Source organism: Mizuhopecten yessoensis, unplaced genomic scaffold (genome assembly GCF_002113885.1).
Source record: "Mizuhopecten yessoensis strain PY_sf001 unplaced genomic scaffold, ASM211388v2 scaffold716361, whole genome shotgun sequence".
In the NCBI taxonomy this organism is placed as follows: Eukaryota; Metazoa; Mollusca; class Bivalvia; order Pectinida; family Pectinidae; genus Mizuhopecten; species Mizuhopecten yessoensis.
Window position 1 is genome coordinate 1,464,519 of NW_018480078.1, and position 20,768 is coordinate 1,485,286.

The window sequence follows — 20,768 nt, forward strand, 5'->3', positions numbered from 1 at the left end:
TAGTAATAACAACAGTACTACATGTACCGATATGACCTCTGACCTCACGTTGTAAACAACGGTCATATCCCTCAAATAACACACCGAGATTGGTTTTGATCAACGGATAATAATATAAATTATATTCATATATTTTTTTTAAAATCTATGTTTACAGCTATGAACTTATCAACGAGAAATCACTTTGTTTAATTAAATAAGGGCGCTGAAAAAACCCCAAACGGAATTGTTACTGTGTTGCATACAATTATAAATGTTAAATAGATGCATTTGAAACCTTAAATAGAATAATCGCCTTTGTATATCGTATAGCGTTTAAAGATTAACTGTAATAGACCAATGTGCACACTGCAAGAGTTTCAAACGGTTTCATAACATGTACACATCATTTTCAGTTTATCATGTATAGATAAAATTCTAATTACATAAAATGCTTATACCTAAGTTAATATGGTAGAATGCATTCCCAATTGGTTGATTTGTTATAAATGTAATTTGTTTATCACTTTTAATTTGCATATGTGGAAATATTAGGCATTTCAATATTGACTGACGGTACAATTTGTGTGTTACCTAGGGAACGAATCCTGAAGTCAGATAAGTAGGCCTAGTCTGTTGTTATATATTATCTCGAAAATAACAAAGAAGTCTTCAGAGGGTGTTTATTTATTGGGATTAATACATTTGAACACGTGAAACAACTACTTAATTATCATATCAATCGAATGCATTCTGCCAATCTTATCAAAGTTATATTATCAGATAAAGGAATATTTCAGACCCTCTATTATCGAGTTGATTATGAAGCTTGTGTGTATTGCAACGGACATATTTATAAGGTTTTCTTACTACAATTCTCCGGGTATTTTCGGTTTATTAAATCAATAAATTAACTTCCTTAAAGTTCTCGCATGCTTTTGGTACCTTTCCATTCAAAACATCTTTATGTCCGAGCAAAACATAATAAAGAGAGGCTTCACAACATGTGACCTACATGTCATGTTTACCTAGCTCATCGTAAATATGAATTGCCATGTTCACGAGTTGTAGAGCTTCTTCTTCTGCCACTCCGTTTTTATGACAATGTCGAGTGGTCATGCTTGTTGTTTTAAAGCGACTAGTAAAATCATGAAGAACCATCTTAAACCACCAGCTTCATAACGTTACTATATTTTCAAAGCAATTATTTTGTCATTTTGTCGATATCTTTTCTAACATTCAGTTATCGTTATCCATCATTACATCACGGATGAATGTATGTAATGCAGCCGATTAAAATCAAAGGTCAGAAATATTCAAGGAACCATGTTCTATAGTTTAGTACTTTAACTAATCAAAGTGACGGAATGTGTTAATCATCCCTTTGTGTTACAGTCATCATTAACTAACATCTCCTCCATTTAATTAATTGTATGGAAACAATATAAGGCGATGGGACATGTAGAAAAAAAGCTGTTAAATAAACTGTAACATGTCTAAATACCAACGCTATCATTTATTGTTTAAAGGGTCAGGATGGAGGTAAATATATAACCATTCTACTGCTGCTGCTTGGTGTCATCCCTGGGAACCATGTGTCCTGTATAGAGGATCTGCCTGAGAAAATCATGGTGGAGTGTGGAACTGAAAAGTGCAATATTTTGGAACAGTTTTGCACACTAAACGGTCGTTGTGATTACTGCAACGAAGATGAATGCAAGCTACCGATAGCTCCTGGAGAGAGACCGCTTCAGTGTTTCTTCAAATGCAATCACGGTAAAAAACCTTATTATTTTCAGGTAACAAGTTTGAAGCAAGGTACTAGATACCATTGACTAACAATGACATGCACTTTTGATATTTACTTGAATTTTATCAAAAAATAAAGTCATCTTTGCAAAACTGTTTCTAGTTGTATGGTTTAATATATTTCACATTGATTTCATTTATGTTTTAGATATAATATATATTCTTCCGAACTATCTTACTATACTTTTTATTGTTCCCTGATGATTTCAAAACAGGTGAAAGTACTGTGGAAGTACTCTTTGTGTCCTTGCTTTTATACTATCTATCATCTATTTGTAGTCATGGAGAAACTAAAGAACTACTCATCTGGTAGGTTGTGTTAATTTTGGGGGTGTCACTGTTGAAAACACAAAAAAAATCATAATTTTGTTTTCTTCATTGAAGCACATATATTTACTAAGGAGTAATTAGGCCATGGCAAGATTGGCTATATTCTTTGTATTTTCTTTTTGAAATCCCCGTAATTAAAACCATATTAAAGAAGGTTATATAGACATTAAGTTTGTATATTTTGTCAAAGAGAATAGATACATCTTAAATGGATATATAAAATTACCCCAAAAAAGTTTAAAAAAAATAATTTAACATACAATGCTAATCTGTTCATTAGCTCATTCCAAAAGTAATCCAGGAGCGTTTTGCGTATCTAAATGTTCATCTTTCTTTACTATATGTCAGGCTATTATCCGAACTGGATTGTATACCTACTTGGTCCGTATGCTGCCCTAGTGACACTGCTACTCGCGTTACTGTGTTGGAAAACTCGAACAACGGCAACAAAATGTTGCTGTCGGAGGGAAATCCAGACGCCATCAGAGGAACAAGACTTAGTAAGGTAGAACATGTGATATGTATGCAGTGCTTATCCGATTAATTTTTAAAGTAAATGTTACGTTTTTAACCAAATCCTATAGGAAATGAACGGTAGCAATTAACAATAATATTATAAAAAATTACCTAGCCACTTTTCAAATGTGTACAGTCGTTGCAAATAATAAAATGTTATTTTCTGTATTCTTTCAAAGACAGTTATAGGTTGCGAGGATTAAAGTGGGTTTAAACATTTTGAAATTATCCAAGGTTATGTAACACAACAAGTGCAAAGAGTAGGGTTATGATGAAGAGGTCCGGATATCGATTCATGATGGCGAACAATTTTTGGAAAAAAATTAGCATATAAATGTATTTCTTTTGTATGTATACCCTTTATTTTCGTTTATGGACAAGTAACACCGAGAATTGTTTTCATCAATTGGAAACCCTTATCATTTACATACAACACAGAGTCCTTGGTATCTTTGCCTTAGATTATAATGCGCAATCCGTTAAATATTTCTACAGAATCGGTTATCAATGTGGACATTACAGTTTTTGTCAAATGAAATTTATCGGTGTTTTAATTTGTAGTTTAATATTATGAAAATGTAAATAAACAGTATGAATGATTATTCCTGTACAATATATATCAAATTAGTTCATGCTTAACATTTCGTATTTTTTCCCAGCCAACCTGTCGCAGAAAACAATGAAAGCCCACCAGCAGCACAAGGTGTGTAGATTTGCAAATAAGTCTAATGCGTTAATATATTTTTGTTATCGTTCTATAATAAATGTATATTACTGAAATATTATACAAATACATCTTTTTTTGGGAAACTTGTTTATTACTAGTCCTCAATTATAAGGGTAACTATCTTTACACATCAATTTTATATGATCTGCTTTTGAGGAGTTACTTCCCCTTTGAGTATCTATAATGCTTATGTCTTTAATATATGTAAACAATGTATTAACCACCGGATGTTGCCTTATATAGGCAATGCCTGATGTCCAATCCTGTCGACTTCTTTTGTCAATAAAATCTGTTGAAATTGAAATGAAATATGATACAAATATTTAATACATAAATAACATGGACATGTAATCGGCTCAGAACTTTACGCATAGTTTTAGCAGAGTTATGGCCCTTTGAAGGATACTCAATTTATTTGGAAGACGGTGTACTTTTTGCATGTTTATAACAATTATGATACATTTTAAAATTAGGAATTAATTATATAGGGTGTGTGTTATATTTGTTCTGTTCTATTTCAGGATCTTCTCGTAGATCACCTGTCATTACCTCCCCACAAAACGACCGGGAATGTGAAAACGCTATCACGTCAAGTCAATAGACTGAATAATTTCTTATTGAAATGATGATAAATGCTTATTGATATGTGATGACTCGTGATAGTTTTCCTTCTGCTCATACTCGGAATACTGAATAGATATAAACCAGAAATATGTTTTATGAGAAGTTCTTTTTACACAACCAATAACATTTTCTATGTGACGTTTCGATGATATTTACCGAAATGACTCAATTCAGCTACGCTTTGTTAACACTTGGTCATAGATGTGCGTGAGTCTTTGAGCCCCCTAGTCGCGATTTAGAACTGGCCCACTGCGGCGTATCCAGATGGCTTCCTTTATCTGCCGCTTGAACAGATTGCTCTCTCTGTCCAAAACTTTGGAGTTATCCCAGTCAATCACATGGTTTTTCTGTGTGGCATGGTCTGTGATTGCCGATTTATTTATCTGGGACTCCGACTGTTTTCTTTCAGATCTGGTGAATTTCCTACCTTCTTGGGTTTCTGTGTCTTTCCGGTGTTCACTAAGGCGGACCCCAAATCGCCTTCCAGTCTCTCCAATATACGACGCGTCGCAGTTTTTGCATCCAATTTTGTATACGCATTCTGCGACGTTTTCTTTAGGTGATTTATCCTTAGGGTGTACCAGGATATTGCAAAGCGTCTTGTGGGGCTTCTTGTCTGTTGCTATGCCATGACCGTGATATATCCTCTGGATGGTTTCGGATATACCCTTTATATACGGAATGACTACTTGGTTTTGTTCTTATCCTTGATTGACCTTTTCTTGTTCTTCTCCTTACTTTGACACTGGTTTTTTTACCCGTTTTAGGGCACAGACTTTCGCACATTTATGACCAAGCGTTAACAAAGCGTAGCTGAATTGAGTCATTCCGGTACATATATCACAACTATTGTACATACGTTTCCAGCGTAGCCGAAGTCGACATCGATTTTATGGACAACTCGTACACATTTTACACCTTTGTGTGCATACGCTTCATTGGTCATTTGTCTGATGAAGGTGACAGTGTACATATCGTACTAGTCATCGAAACGTCGCATAGAAAAATGTATTGGTTGTGTAAAAAGATCTTTTATGTTTAGAAATATCAGAAATATGTTTGTGTAAGTTAATATTTCCATTCTCATGCTTCGCATCTTTTACTGTTGGAAAATCCTGCTTCAATCCCTATCAATCCAAATGAAAGCTAAAACGATTCAATAGCACATATACACTACGCATTAAAAAAAATATCATTTATACATTTTTTTTTCCAAATCAAAATACGTGATGTAATGTCACGCAACATTAGTGGGTACCACCATTGACGTAATTTCAGAAACAGAAATAATGTGTTCCAAAGAGAAATTTATGGTTTTCAACATATAATATCAGAATGTTGTTGGAGAAAAAAGATTTCCAAACTAGTTCTGGTTGATTACTATGTTTATCTAACGCTCGCATGTTATTTTCAAATTGTAAAGACACTCGGTAAAAATCGCGTCTTTAAACAATTTGTAAATCAAATAGCGAAAGTAAGATAAACATGATAACCAACCTTTACTCGTTTGGAAACCGCCATTTCTGTGATATTGTTTAAACAGTAGCTGTTGTCGTTTGAATAGTGCACCATTCCGACTTGGGTGATCTATGTATGCGCTATGTGCTTTTGTTCACAAGCCAAATTCGTTGTAATAATTGTCTTGAGTGTTAGTGAATATACCTCATTCATACTTATCAAAGTTTTTCTTTCTACACAAACATGTACATGTTTCTAAAGTGATGAATATTATTGAACTCATTCATACGTCATACTTCCTGATTTTGAAATCATCCCGGTTAGGTCCTTTATGTTTTCACTGTACAAGTATAATTAACATCAAAATCCGTCAAATTCAACATATGACGAAACAATAGAACGTAAATTTCACTGTAGTTAAACAGATGTGTAGTCTTCACATCTAGAATAATTATTTCAAATATTTGAAAAATAAAAACAAAACAAGCAATATCAATATCTTCCATATTTATTTTTGTGGAAGGACGACAACTAAGGTTTTACATACTTTAAAAATAAGATACACATTTCGAATGATGGTGATGTAAAAGGATGGACATGATCCTGTGAACACTTTAGATAAATGGCTATAACTGGAAAGGTCATAAAAAATAACCCACAAAAGTTACAAGACTGCAAACGATCTGACAGGGAAATTAATTCTATTCAGACAACAAAAACTCCCATCTGACACTATCGCAACAGCGGATAATATGAGTCATGACTCAATGTCTTGAGACCAATATAAGTCTAAAGAGGGTTTTCCTTTTCGTTATACGGGTCTGTGTGGATACATGTTCATCTTGTGTAGCGCAATAACGATGTCGTGCTTTAACGATTTTCGACCCTCACTAAACCATCACTATAAAGAGCACCACTGTTTATCTGTTTCTGGTATTTGACAGGACGTTAAACATTATTTCCTACCCGAGTTATATAGTACAGTGTTACTAAAGAATAACTATGATTCATAAGGTAAGATTACAAACACCTGAACGTAGACCGCTTGTTAAGGGATTCGAGCTAAATAACAAGCTAAGTGATAAAATAAAGATGAATTAAAAACATGTTCTATGAAACTTGTCATCCTCCTGGTTTTACAGAAAGTAGTTTTAATCCTGATACATGTCGACTGCTGACGGAAAAACGTACAGCACCAGTTGTATGGTGGCCATCATGATCTCAGGGGAAATATGCTATTTCTTTGTGTGATATCGATGTCAGGACATGACATTACTTTGCTCTGACCTAGATTTACATAGCGAGTGTCGTCGATGAAGATTGAAGACTTAATAGATATGGATCTTTTGGGATAATCATATTAACTTACATTTTTTAAATAATAAAATGTTTTGAAACTATCGTCGTTCTTTAATCAATAGGTATGATGAATAAATAAAATAGGTTTAAGAAAAACTCAAAAAACCCCATTACAGTGACAGTAAATGCATGCCCCAACCTGGATAAAGCATAAAGCCAAACTGAGTGTTAGTAAAACAAGAAACACCGTTCAATCGGAATGTTCAGTTGCTTAAATGAATTTTTTATATATGGCAATAATAACATTAGCTGCATTGGATTATATATGATATTCTTGTTATATCCTTGGGAGGCATTGATTTGTTGTTATGTCACAAGGTTCCGCGTTATTTAAACCGTTTTATTTTTACAAATGGGGAATTTTAATTGCAAATTGTATACCAGTGATACTGGATATAAAGATTTACTTACTTTAAGATAAAGGTTTCCTGTCTTATATCGCAATGTTACTAGTTTTATGGCTTTGTTTTACCTATCTTTCAATGCATATATACTAGTATAAATATGGTATATGGGCAAATGAGTAATAACGACAGTGCAGACAAAGACATTTCTAAAAATTTCAGGGCGATCTGCCCCTTCGTCAAGACAGAAACATTGAAATTTACATATCACAACATAAAGCAGTCACCATGAGACAATGATACAATACAAAATACATAAACAAAAAGAAGTTATATAAAATATGCTGTTGTAATTGAAAACCCTCTCGGTTAGCTAGTAACCGAAGGCTAATTATAGTAAATAATTCATCTTAAATACGTGATGTCAAGTAAATTGATACTAAAAATCTGAACGAATGTAGTGAGAAAAATCTTATGTCAGCATAGTTCGTGTAAAAACGGCGTTAAAAAAACTTCGAGTGGTGTATCTGTACGTCGAAATAGCGGACGGGGTCACACCAACTCGACCAGGTATAACAAAAAAGTCAAAGATGGAAACCGGGTGGAAATGTGACAGAACATTGATACAAAATGTTCGTACCCTGGTTATAAATACGAATATATACCGCGTCACCTGAAGTTTGTTTTGCGCCGTGTTTACACGAACTACTATGATATCAGATTTTTCTCACTACATTCGTCCATACCAGATATGTTATATGTTATATAGACATGGTTTATGCACATAAAGAACAATGAATATAATCTCCTGATCGTTAGATTTGATTTTTTTTTTTAATGATGAATTAAATTCATAACAATCTGGGAGTGACCGTTATCCGTGGTTCTGGTTTTGATAATAATTTAAAAATAAACTGTATTTCATGAATATAAAAGAACCTGTTTAGCCAAGGCTGTTCTACCACAGGGTCATGTTGCTAGTAAAACAGGGTACACATGTAGGTGTTAAAATACATGATTGCTTACAAAATGTTATATTAGATTTATGACACATCTATCATAGATACATATTTCAAATTATCATAGAATGCACAACAGGTCATGCATATAGAGTATCATTAAAAGACACAGGTCAAATGTACATACATACTAACAAAATAAAGTATGAAAATTGACATAGTTATACGCTAATATAGCATAAAGTAAACATTTTCCAGCATTGGAAAAAATCTAAAATGATAATTATTTGAAGAGTTCAAATAATGGCGTACAAGCTTTGAACATAGAAAAAGAAGTCTCATTTTTTATTTCATTTGGGAGTTTAATCCATTGTTGACTGCCAGATACATAAAACTGTTTTGAAGAAAGAGTTGTTTTTGTCTTGGGACTCATTTAGTTTTACTGGATGCGTGCCTAGTAGAACATTAATGAACACTGTCAGCCAAAATCAAATCTTTGGAAAGATAATGATGTACCATACGCTTGATGCATTTTTAAGTCACAATTGACTTTTTAAATTTTAAATATTGTTATATTCAATGTTTGAATTTCAAAATTGTGAACATTTCATATGAAGGAGCACCATTTGATACACCTAAAATCAATCTGGCAGCCCGCTTTAGAGCTTTTGATAGTCTGTCTAGAGAAGCCTCAGGACAACCTGACCAGACAGTGTTAAAATACATGAAATGGAGAAAACACGAGCATTATTAAAATTTAGGCGAGATTTTATTGGTTCCAAGTATGTCCCTGGGCAACAAGAATGGCCATTTCGTTGATAATTTTTACCCAAACGTTTTCTACGCGTTTCTGAAAAGATTATTGGGTTACAATGACATTTCATCCGTGAGCATGATCTCAGCTCTGGTCTTTATACATTGGCACATCCTGATGACTCATCTCAAAACGCAGTCAGGATTTTCTGTCTACTAGTCTACTATCGTCGTTTAATAATGTGATAGTTTTCATAACAAGCTGGTATCCAGTTATACGCTTTGTTTACTGCGTCTTAAACACTTAATTGTTCATACTTCCCTTGAATGGATTCTTGATTTCTTTTGAGTTGGTGTATCATCGGCTGCTGTTGCTATCTTTTTGTTTTTGTATATAATCGGTTTCTGTTGTTATTGTTGGTTTGGTGTCTCCTCGATTCCTGTTTTTTGTTGTTACTTCAATTTTGGTGTTGTTTAGGTGTCTTGCGTTGTATTTCACACCGACAACTTGTAGCCTACTCTTGCCCTTGTGTGTTGACTTCCTTGTATATATATATATATATATATATATATATCAGTTTTACACAGTATTTGATGATGTAACTGACATTTACTCTTGAGATAATGTGGGTTTAAATACGTTTTGAAATCGCGCCCTATTACTTCTAGTAATTATTGTGCTCTTCATAGCTTCGCATTCATTGGACACATTAATAACGGGAGCGTACTGTAGTGGAATTTGTCGTTTAGTTTGTCCAATAGGCTGGAGAACTGCAAGGGATACAGAGAATACGTATGATGTTCATTTCAAAATATTTGATCATATTGACAGGATGGTAAATATACCAGATTCGAATATTAAAATAATAAGTGGTGGACTGTGTTGATAATGTATACAACTGTATTTATTTTTGACCATCCTAAATGACCACATACGTTTCATTGCTATTGCACTTATGTGATAACAGCTAACTTTACCCAACGTCACTCATTTGTCCATGAATAGAATCGAGTTTTCCGTCCTGCAGTTGTGACGTCATTTTCATTATAACGACATTTATACCGCATTACTTAAACTTATATTTCATATAAGAAATGAAAACAACACTTACTCGACCTGGCAAGCGAAAGCAATCTCAATGTCACAGTTCAATGCGACCCAATATCCTGGTGATGCTAACTCTTTCGCCACACAATAGTTCTTGCCATTAAGAATTGGTTGGTTTGGCTTCCAATAAGTCCAGTCGTTTGATTTGACAGCTTTTCCACTTCCTTCCCAAACCCATTCTTCCTGGACATCTGAGTATCGCAAACCAATCCAGATAGCCGTCGCGTTGTTACATTTTTTATCTTGTTTCAGAAAATAATATGACACAACATCTGTTTATGGAAAGGCAATAGTGTTCTTATTTTGATAACAGATTCAGGATGTGCTTTACATTGTTTAGACAGGTTATGCTAATAATGAAATAATAATGATAGGTCATTTTACCACCGAGGGTTAGGAATACTATATTTTAATACATTTGGTGGTCCAAAATCTTTAACAAAGTACAATTTATGCATTTTATGGAAGACACCACATACTATGAGATTATAGTTAGACTCAATTCTTATCCAATAGTTTCGTCTAAACTAACAGTATACGATACATTAAAGGTACGAAACTTACAACAGGTACCCGAGTCATATATGTGGAGAAAGCGGTCCCTCGCATACGCGTGCGATTCAAATAATATAGATCCGTTAGTCTCGGCGCAGACCTCCTAAAATGTATATATGAAATATAAGATACCGTATTTATCACATAATGTACTGTGTTATCCAATGGATATACCCATGCCATATTTGTTTGTGTATTAACCCATGAAATATGACCTATCAGCCCTGTGATTGGTTGTAAGTTTCAATTGTTTCAATTGTGACGTCACGCCTAGGACAAGTAAATGACGTCACAAATTTACGCACTGGAGTCAAAATGGCGGCTTTTTACATTTCAAGGATTCATAAAACGAAATTATGTGATAAAGAATGATCTTACATTCGTTTTCATTTCATATGAAATTGATGAAACTTGTCACGGATTGTTCATTTTAGCTTGCCAGAGGCTCGCTAAATTGAAAAATTCTTAGTCTCGTTTCATAAATCTCATATGAAATGGAAACTCATGTCAGATCCCATATATATTGCTTTGTTTAAACGTTTATGCATGCGCGTTTTGATTACAACATGCATCCGCGAGTTCAATCCAATAATGATACCACGTGATAAATTAAAAGATGATAAGATGAGCCTCTGTTTTGCTGTAAAGTGCGATATTAAAGATGTCAAGAGTTTGACAGGATTGCGAGATAATAAATGAAACGTTGATACGAACAGGTAGTACCAGGGACAATGGATTACCCTAACAAAACAAAACGACGTCATTAACCATCCCAAGAAAGGAAAACCAAAATGAAACAAATGATCTTTAAGCGTTGCCTGCACTATTAGTATGTCTAAATACACATCTTTAATCAGAAATTATTTAATACGACTTTAGAACAAATACCAATTTTAAGAAGGCTTTTCGTAGTTCTCGTAGGTTAGGACAAAAACATGTCTCAACATAGATTTAAAAGTTCGATAGAACCTCCGTACAAGTATTTTATTGAAACTTTTAAAGTCGGAAATGTTAATATTGCTTTATTCATAATGAAATATTATATATTATATTATATAATAATAAATAAATATCCCCTTATATTATTTAACAGGTTACCATGAAATATTCTGTTAAATACAGTGAGAAGTTTAGAAGTAAAAACAAATGACTTCAGAGCAAAATCCCTTAACATTGTGGTTTGGAACCTCAGTTATAGACTTAGGTATTCTTTGATGTCACAAACAAAGACATCGCGTAACAAACACATTATTTGTTCATTGATTGTGTATTTTGTTTTTTAATTGTTATCAAGCCGAAATTTCATGTTTTACTTGAAAAACTACACTCTTTAAGACATCACAATTAATGGTAAGCTTTAAGACATTACCTTGGCTCCACTCCAGGATTCGGATGTATCCGGCAATATCAACGTACAAATATCGCCCATCTGGCTCCAGTCTGTTGGGCATCTAACTGTGCTATATGCTTAAAATAAAGTGAGAGTTTTGTATATATTTAATCAGTACAAATTCCTCTCAACCGTCAACTTTGTTTGTATTATACGCCCGTTTCGAGGAAGAAAGTTTGATATACAAATGAAGCATTGTCCGTTTGAATATAACCTTTTTGTCAGGGGAACTTGATTCTCAAGCTAACATTTTTCTTTATCACATCATGTACTATGTTATCCAGTGAATATATCGATGCCATATTTTTTGCGTATTAACCCATGTAATATGACATATCAGCCCTGTGATTGGTTGTAAGTTTCAATTGTTTCAATTGTGGGGTCACGCCTAGGACAAGTACATGACGTCACAGACTCACGCACTGGAGTCAAAATGGCGGCTTTTTACATTCAAGGTTTCAAAACAAATGTTGTTTCACACGAATTAATGCCACAAATTTTGATTATGTGATATAAAGGATCTTACATTCGTTTTTCATTTCATATGAAATTGATGAAGCTCGTCACGAATTTTTCATTTAAGCTCGCCAGAGGCTCGCTAAATTGAAAAATTCTTAGACTCGTTTCATGAATCTCATATGAAATGGAAACTCATGTAAGATCTTATATATCTTGGGAATATTTGCTATCATTATATGCACTTGTTTATGAATTTTGGTTTATTCATTGCATGATGTTTTGAAAAATACCCTCAACCTTTTTGTTTATACATGATTTTGAGGACAGCTAGAGCTTCAATGATGGTGTATGTACACATGAATTTATAGGGGTATTTCCAATTAGCATATACGTAGCCAAGTACTTGGAGACTTAAAGCGTTTCGCTTAAAATAAACCAATATCCATTTTTCTCATTAAAGTATGATGTTTCCATATTCATAACGTTTAGTGAACCACATGAGTTTTAAAAACTTCCAATCTATTTTATACAACCTTTGTCTCCTTCGATCACTATTTTGTCTTCCTTTTTCTCATCTGCTTTTTTAACCCAATTTTATTCCCATCATTTTCAATAATCTCTCAATATGTCATTTGCATCTAGCGAAAACTTGATCTAACTAGTTTAAAGAATGAGAGTGCGTAACTTTTATTGCGCAAAACATACAAATATTTATTATCACAAACGGATTGTATTACCCACAGGAACCATTCGAATGATGCATATTTATCACTTACAACCGCTGAGGCGAAAGTGGTTTTCTCGGAAATGGAGTGTAACGGTGTAAAACTGTTACATTGATTATTGATGTTAAAAGCTATGCTAATTTTCTTTATTTCACTACATACTGTTTTAAACGTTAGAGATAATTCTTACCTTTTTTATCAATAATATCGGAAGGTAAGGTATTGTCAATTATTTAAAACTCTTCATTCCAAAATATTCATTTGTGTATCAAGTATTAGTTATCAACGATAATACAAAAATATATGACACTAAACTAGAAAAACATGACATGTTGGTCTGTAATAAAATTCGTGGTTCATGTTTTGCTATGGAACCACGATATTAAATGCAACAAATTAAGTTTATATATTTGTTATGCATAGAATATCCTCAAACCCACGAACGGGCCTTAACAAAATTCAAACAATGAAAGAACATATTTACGAACGTGTTGTGTCATATCGTTATGGGGAATTAATTTAAACCATATCGACATACATTGCAAATATATTAATGATTATGTATATCGATAATTGCAGCTGCTAATGTCAAAATACAAAACTCAAAGGCAAAATGATATAAAAAAAACCAAAACTATTCTTCGTAGACACCAAAGAGATCTTGGGCACTCTACCTTAACGCTTCAAAGAGAAATTTCTGAATTTCAGTGAACAAGAAATTGATATTTTTAAAGTACATCTGATTTAATAATAGTGCATTTTGATTATGCTATGTTTTTGTTTTTGTCAACGACTAGTTCTTATGTGTAACGTGTGAAAATTGTGGAGTAAATAAGTTCAAATAAGTTATACGTATCTAGCATAGGAAAGCAAAACCCACAACTGTCCAAATTATAGAGACGTTTGTCTTATAACGATCTCAATTCGGCGTTATTCTCCTATATTGGCAAACATTTGAGGACTATGAACTATAATGTTATCGCCATTCAACAAGACAAGAAACTTAATGATTGAAACGTTGATGACTTACGATGCTTGATACAATCGTATCCTTTCGGTGACGTCACACACATCTCATCCATACCACATGCATGATCTGCACAGTTTCCTTGAATTAGCTGAATAAAAGAGACCAGAAAAGGCAAAAGGGGAATACAATTTTTTAAAAAAAAATTGTTTTAGAGAAATCCTGTTATAAAAAAAACTGAAATCAAAGATATTGTAACTTATTTTCATTTAAAATGGTGTTCTTATTTTAGTTGGTTCCAAATTTGTCCCGAAAGTTTGATCCTTTTAATGATAGTAGTGGTGACATTATCATTTGGACATGTTCAATATTGAAGACGAGTAGACCATAATATATTGCAAATAATAAATGAGTGAAAACAAAAGTAGACCATGACACAGAGTATGGCTGGGTTAGAATTGGACACAAATATTTAGGGACTAGTTCGTGGATATAACAATTCATGCATAATATAATCCTCCTACGGTTGTTATTTTTTGTCTAACCCTCAGCATAGTCTCGTGTTAGACAACCAAAAACAATCAAACTTCGGGATTTGGATCCCTCCGTCAAACCCGCACTGTAGGGATACTTATGTTGCTCAACCTAATATTTCGGTCAAAATTATACCGATAGTAATCTGGCATGTTACTTAACAAAAGCTAATGTGTTGTATCGCGTGCTTTTCTGCACGATGTTATCTTCCCAGGAGATGACAAGCTGATTTTCACGGCCAAAAACGGAAACACATTTGAATACCATGATTTCGTGATTGTGATGAAGAACATCTCGATAGTAAAGACGATCAGACGTGTTACACATAAAACATGCAATGCTCGAAGATTCACCTACCTCTGGTATTTTCAACCTTTGCACAGATTTTTCTCCTGCTAAAAGCATGGTCGCATCAATAAGATCTTCATAAAGCAAGCTGCATGAGTTATCACTCTTCCAGAAGGAGAAGGATTTGCAGAGTTTTAGAGCGTAACAGTATTCCATACATTGGTACAACGTTTGTGCAGTTGTTTTGTAAATTTCTTTAAATGCCACTGAGTATGTTATATCTAATTGAACAGTGCTCATGTGTGCGTTCGGTGATACAATTCCCATTGAGAAAACACGCATCAAGACAAAAACTAGGTACAATACCCGGACAAAGATCGTCTTGACATGCATGGTTGTTTTAGAGGAATTAAACCGCAGTCCGTTGGAAGGATATTTGCTCTAGGTATAGTGGATGTTAGCCACAAACTGTTCGGATCCACGAATGTTAAAAAGAACAATATCAGGTACTTTCTGTCACTTAATTGGAAAATGCAATGCTCGTCGACAGATAGAACTCCGCCTACTTCGATAGTCATGCGTATTAACGACTTTAACAGTGCTGCCTGTCTGGTTGGTGCTGATATCTAGGAACTGAAGACAAGAAATATCAGATGGAGACACACCAGGAATGAAAGCCGCCGCATTGAATCATCTCATTGCTTTGGCAAAGAATGTGATAAAACAAAGTATTTGTATTTGGATAATTGGTTTGTATATATTTGATATTATTTACAAATTTAAAAAAACAACTGAATTAATATAACATCAGATCACCTTAACAAGTAAAATCCCTGAAAAGTAATATCATGGAGACTTTTGTCTATTTTTGTTGTTAATTAGATAAACAATTTTACTTACTGTACAGACAGACAGACAGATTAGTATACTGCCATTTAAAGGAAAACATGTAGTCGACAATAATTGTCTGATCTTGTCACTGTATTTGAATTACTGTAAAATGAATTTCTAGCATTGATGTACCAGGGCTACTATGATGTGTTTTTCTACCTCTCTGTCTACAAAGCCGGTTATCTCTCAATCCGGGATTGGTACTAGCCAAGAGTCACCCTTTCGCATAAAGACGACGACGTTAGTTTGAGAGATATTTCTCGTCAATGCAATCAGCCTCCTATGAAAACGAAAACATGCCGGTCAGGAGAAGCGAATGTTCTCATTGGAATGCCAACAGTTTATCGGAAAAGCTTGCTTCAGAAGTCAACAATATCTTCTCACCAATTCACTCAATATTCATGAGAAATTTCAAAACGAAGCAGGCTTATAGTGATTCGTCATTCGTAAAATTGGAAAATATATAGGTAGAGCGTCCGTGCTCATCTCGCCAGCGTAATCACTTTTGTTGAAAACGTAGCAACTCTAAGATCATCTAAGTTGTGCTGGTGTTATTAAAGAACTTGTAATCAGGTAGAACAATAATAAGAAACTATTAGGATGATCTTTTATTTGAAGTAAGGCAGTATGTTGTCATTGATGGACGTTTGGTTTAGGACATTACTGGTGTATATGTTTAATATTAACTCTTTATTAGCAAAATAATTCGACTTTCATGAAATTCCAAATTTTCGGAACGTCGTTTTAATCTGTACGAACAGGCTAAAAAGAGTTAAATGCGCAACTTTATCAGTTATTCTTTTAAGTATAAAAAACATCCTCGATATCTTCGTGTCTTCAATTTTACTATGACATATTCTAGAGGTGGAGAGAGTGAAAGTGAGCGTAACCCCTGGATATCGTGGATGACCTCCAAAGGTCAGTAGGATCACTTTTCGTTGAATCCACTGATAACGTTCGAATATGGTAGACACCAAATAGGTCCTCTAGAGTCCCCTTAATGTCACGTAGCGATGTATTCGGTTGAATTATGGTTATGGTGATGTTCAGAACCACGGTAACGTGTTCAATGATGAAAAGTAAACAAAGGCTTGAGTTATCATAACTGCATACTCGACTTGTCCTGTTGTTTTCAGTAGTATACGCTGAGGTCATAGGAAGCGTCGACCAAAGGAGAAGGATAGTAGTTTCGTATAAAATATGAACGAAGGTTGATTGCGTTCTACTCTCAACAGGGCAATAATATGAATGACGTGGAACGCTTAAAGCTATATAAAAACTATATTTAGTGACAACAGCTTCCCGTATGAATGGTCTCGAAATACTGTAATGTTACATTTGAACGCCATGCCATCATTTGCTATCATAAGTAGAATTGATCATATGTTGATTTGTTTTGGAGGAACGGGGAGATGTTAGATATTGGAAGAAGAAGAAAACAACCAATATATAACAGATACAACAATTGATAAATTCCTATATTTTAAGAGGCTAAAGTTAAAGTAGTATTACGTGAATCCGCATAAACATTGTTTTTTTGTTTTTGCTTTGAATGGGTGTCACGAAAATGGAAAGACTGATAACGAGACTGTTGAGGGGTTACCAGCTAAATATGTCGACAAGCACCGGCGATTTGGGAGAGTTCAACGTTAGCGGAAATGTGATGTAATTCAAAAGCTAAAAGCAATGATATTGACTAAATAATGCGGAAAAAACATGTCAAGAATAACTGTTTCTAGATTAAAGCATAGAACGCTTACTCTTTCGGAACAAATTGTCTTATTCTCCTGGAACCTTTTAAGATTCTTCCTGACAATCTTTCCTTTGTTCAATTACGGTTTTGCTGACATGAATTGTTTAAAAGTAAATGTATCCATGCAGTAAACATCGCGCTTTTAGATTTGTATACGAATAATTGTCAATTTGCATCATACATAATTGAAAATGGAATTTGAAACGTATTTGTTGACGTTGTCAAAGACATACCTCATAAATTATAAAACGAGGCTAACTTTCGATAAATATAGCTTCAAAAAAATACTTTTACGAGTCAAGTACTAATAATTTACCGCTTAGTAATTCATCCCAGAAGAAGGTTTAGTATAATTGCTAACTAAATAATATCAGTATATTAATATTATTTTTCCTTATACATAAGAAAAATGTTTATAATGGTGTTTTTTTTACCATCCAATTCACTAGTTACTAAAAGCTTCTTTCTTTTGGGTTTGCCGCTTGAAAAAAATTTGACATCAGACCGTCCAATTAGACACACTATGAGCTGCATAGCCATAATAGCCTATTCCGTTCAGAAATATATCCAAGCGATGTTGATACATTTCACTGGTCGCTATAAAGAGAAGCAACATATTCGAAAGTGGAGATCTGCATCGCATTTCAAAATACTTTTCTTTTACTACCTTCTGTTATTTAAAACACCAAACGGGAAAATATTGAATAATTCCTATATTTTCCTATTCAAATCAAGGAATCCGGGAAATAATTTACCCGGGAAAATAAAATATAAGGTAAACGCATTCAATACAAAAAGATTCATTCAATATAATCTGCAAGGAGATTTATGTAATCAGAAAATACATTTGTTAGAACACAATACAAAACAATACCTCCCCTATTCCCGTAATTATTCTATTGTACATATTACTTCATTCTTGTAGCTAGTGTTGAAAAGCTGATTACTAAGCAGGTAACAAATTTACATAAGTGTCACGACACTTGTTTTTGTTTCCTTTTCTGTTTTATAAAACATGTATTTCGATGTATTGTTAAACAAAATTTGAATAAAACAAAGTTTAAACCAAAACAATACAATTTTCGTGTTCTCATTTGATAGCTCGTCAAGATAGGTGTCCAAAGTGTTCAAAAATATTGAGTTCAAACAAAAGTGAAAAAGTTTTTACAAACCATTTATAAAGTTTCTAACTGACAATTCTTGGCTACAATAAACGTTTTATGCTTTAATAAGTGTTTAAAGTAAATCCTTTCAATATGTATAGCAACTTCAAGTCTACGGCAAGTCTCAGAGATTGCTTGTCAACAAGGAGAGTAAAATGTAAAGAGAGGACTTTAGAGAGCTACTTATAGCCAAAAGATTGAACAATGATGTCTGGTGAGTGTTCATAAAAATAACGAAAAATACAATGTATACAGCTACATCCGAATGAGAGTGGCCAGCTCTAGATAGTGTGTGTAGGCCTCAATCTATCTACGCCTCTACCTGAAGCTATATCGGGAGGTAATTGAACAGTCTTCTAATTAAAGATACCCCGTTCAATCCTTATGCGATGATGTCTGTACCTATCATGACATCGGGAAATTTAATTAAGTTGCACAATATTCATATATAAAATAATGGAAGACATTAACCTGATATTATGTCAAAAGGTCCAGTGAAATGTATACCTTTTTATTTAAAAATGGAGAATTTTTATTTTTTAAGTATATCCCGTTTGACGGTGATACTGGAGATGATGATTTACATTTTACTATTTAGTAAGTCCAAAGTTACTGATTTGAAATTGCTTTATCTTACCTTTTAGTACACATGTAGATAGGCTGCGTTCGTGGATATTAAGAAAAAATATATTGTTTATTGATCGTTTGGATAATATCTGTTTATAATCAAATATTTATAAATACCGGGTATTACGGAATTTCATAGTTCTGGTTCTAATGTCTCCTTTGAATATTTTAATGCATATTGAAATTGATTATTTTGTTATGATTATTATCACTAGAACATGATCTAATCTTTTTAATTAATAATAAAAGGAATGATAATAGTAAAAATCACTGTCAAAAATATCATAAAATATAACTTTGTTTTGGAAGATATGCCACATAACTAACATTTTCTCTTAATAACGCTAATTAAAAGTGTTTATAAAATATTGAATAATTGTAAAAACACAGCCAAGATTAAACTTTACGAGCCGTAAACAACTTATACATAATCGCTCGTAAGTAAAGCACCGCGCATGCGTGTGTCTGAGAAATTTTTCGTGACGGAGATAGCAAAGAAGTGTAACAGGGAGGTCAAATACCTTAATAGAGTCAAGCCTCAAGTGGCAAGTAAAGTTTTTCAAAGTTTTGTCTTTCTAGCTCGACATTTGGAGAACTTATTGTAGCATGTCGACTAAATAACTCGCACATAGCGATATCCATCAGTGAATGAATGAATGCAAACCTTCCACAACAGTACAGCTGTATTAAGAAGCACCACTATTAAGCCAATCCTGGTAACAATATGCTATAGATCATGGACATCAGTGGTTATGTAGCAGTAATTAAATAAAAAAGCGTTCCATATTTGTTCTGAAATATATTTCAAACAATGAAACAATGCAAATGTTTTACCGTTGATGTTATTTGGTTTGTTTGTGTTTTACCTCCTATGGTCATTTAAGGACGTGTCAGGTTCTGGTGGTGGAGGAACGCCGGAGTACCCAGAGAAAAAACACCGACCTGCCGCCAGTACCTGGCGACTGCCCCACGTAGGTCTCTTACCCGCAACCCAGAGGTGGAAGGCTAGTGGTAGCAGAAAGCCAGACGCCCTATCCACTTGGGCTCCGCGGCCCCTTTTTACCGTTCATGTTATGGCATAAACACGTGTAAATATGTTTTACTTCTCCACTTCTCCATCTGTTATGTTTTTATTTTCTTTCTTTCCTATATAATCCTTTTCCCGTAGGTGTCTCGAGCCCAATTGAATACAGTGTTATGATTAAGGATCTTCTTGGAACTCCAGAGGAACCATGAAAGGGGAATAACATAATCAAGTGAAGCGGGAGTTACGTTTAATTTCTTATCTTAAGCATAACAACTCATAAATTTACCTTAAATGCTTAATAACGTCTTTGCAAAACATAGAAATAACTCCATATCTAGCCGAGTTAGAGTTGTTCTACTAGTGCATTTCACACTGCCTGAATGTTATTATCATGTCTTCCAATTTTTATAGAATTATTTTGAG

The 20,768-nt window shown here is 33.8% G+C and overlaps 1 protein-coding gene across 2 annotated transcripts in view; it reads left to right on the top strand.

Annotated features, from left to right (window-relative positions):
- Positions 1–4,139, top strand: part of LOC110443847 — a 68,841-nt gene extending 64,702 nt beyond the window's left edge. For both annotated transcript variants that reach the window (XM_021488274.1, XM_021488273.1), the window contains exons 4-8: positions 1,509–1,755; positions 2,068–2,097; positions 2,467–2,623; positions 3,294–3,337; positions 3,883–4,139. In XM_021488274.1, the coding sequence (XP_021343949.1) occupies positions 1,509–1,755; positions 2,068–2,097; positions 2,467–2,623; positions 3,294–3,337; positions 3,883–3,962 (558 nt within the window). In that variant the 3' untranslated portion in view covers positions 3,963–4,139. The remainder of the gene's footprint in view (positions 1–1,508; positions 1,756–2,067; positions 2,098–2,466; positions 2,624–3,293; positions 3,338–3,882) is intronic.
- The last annotated feature ends 16,629 nt before the right edge of the window (positions 4,140–20,768 follow it).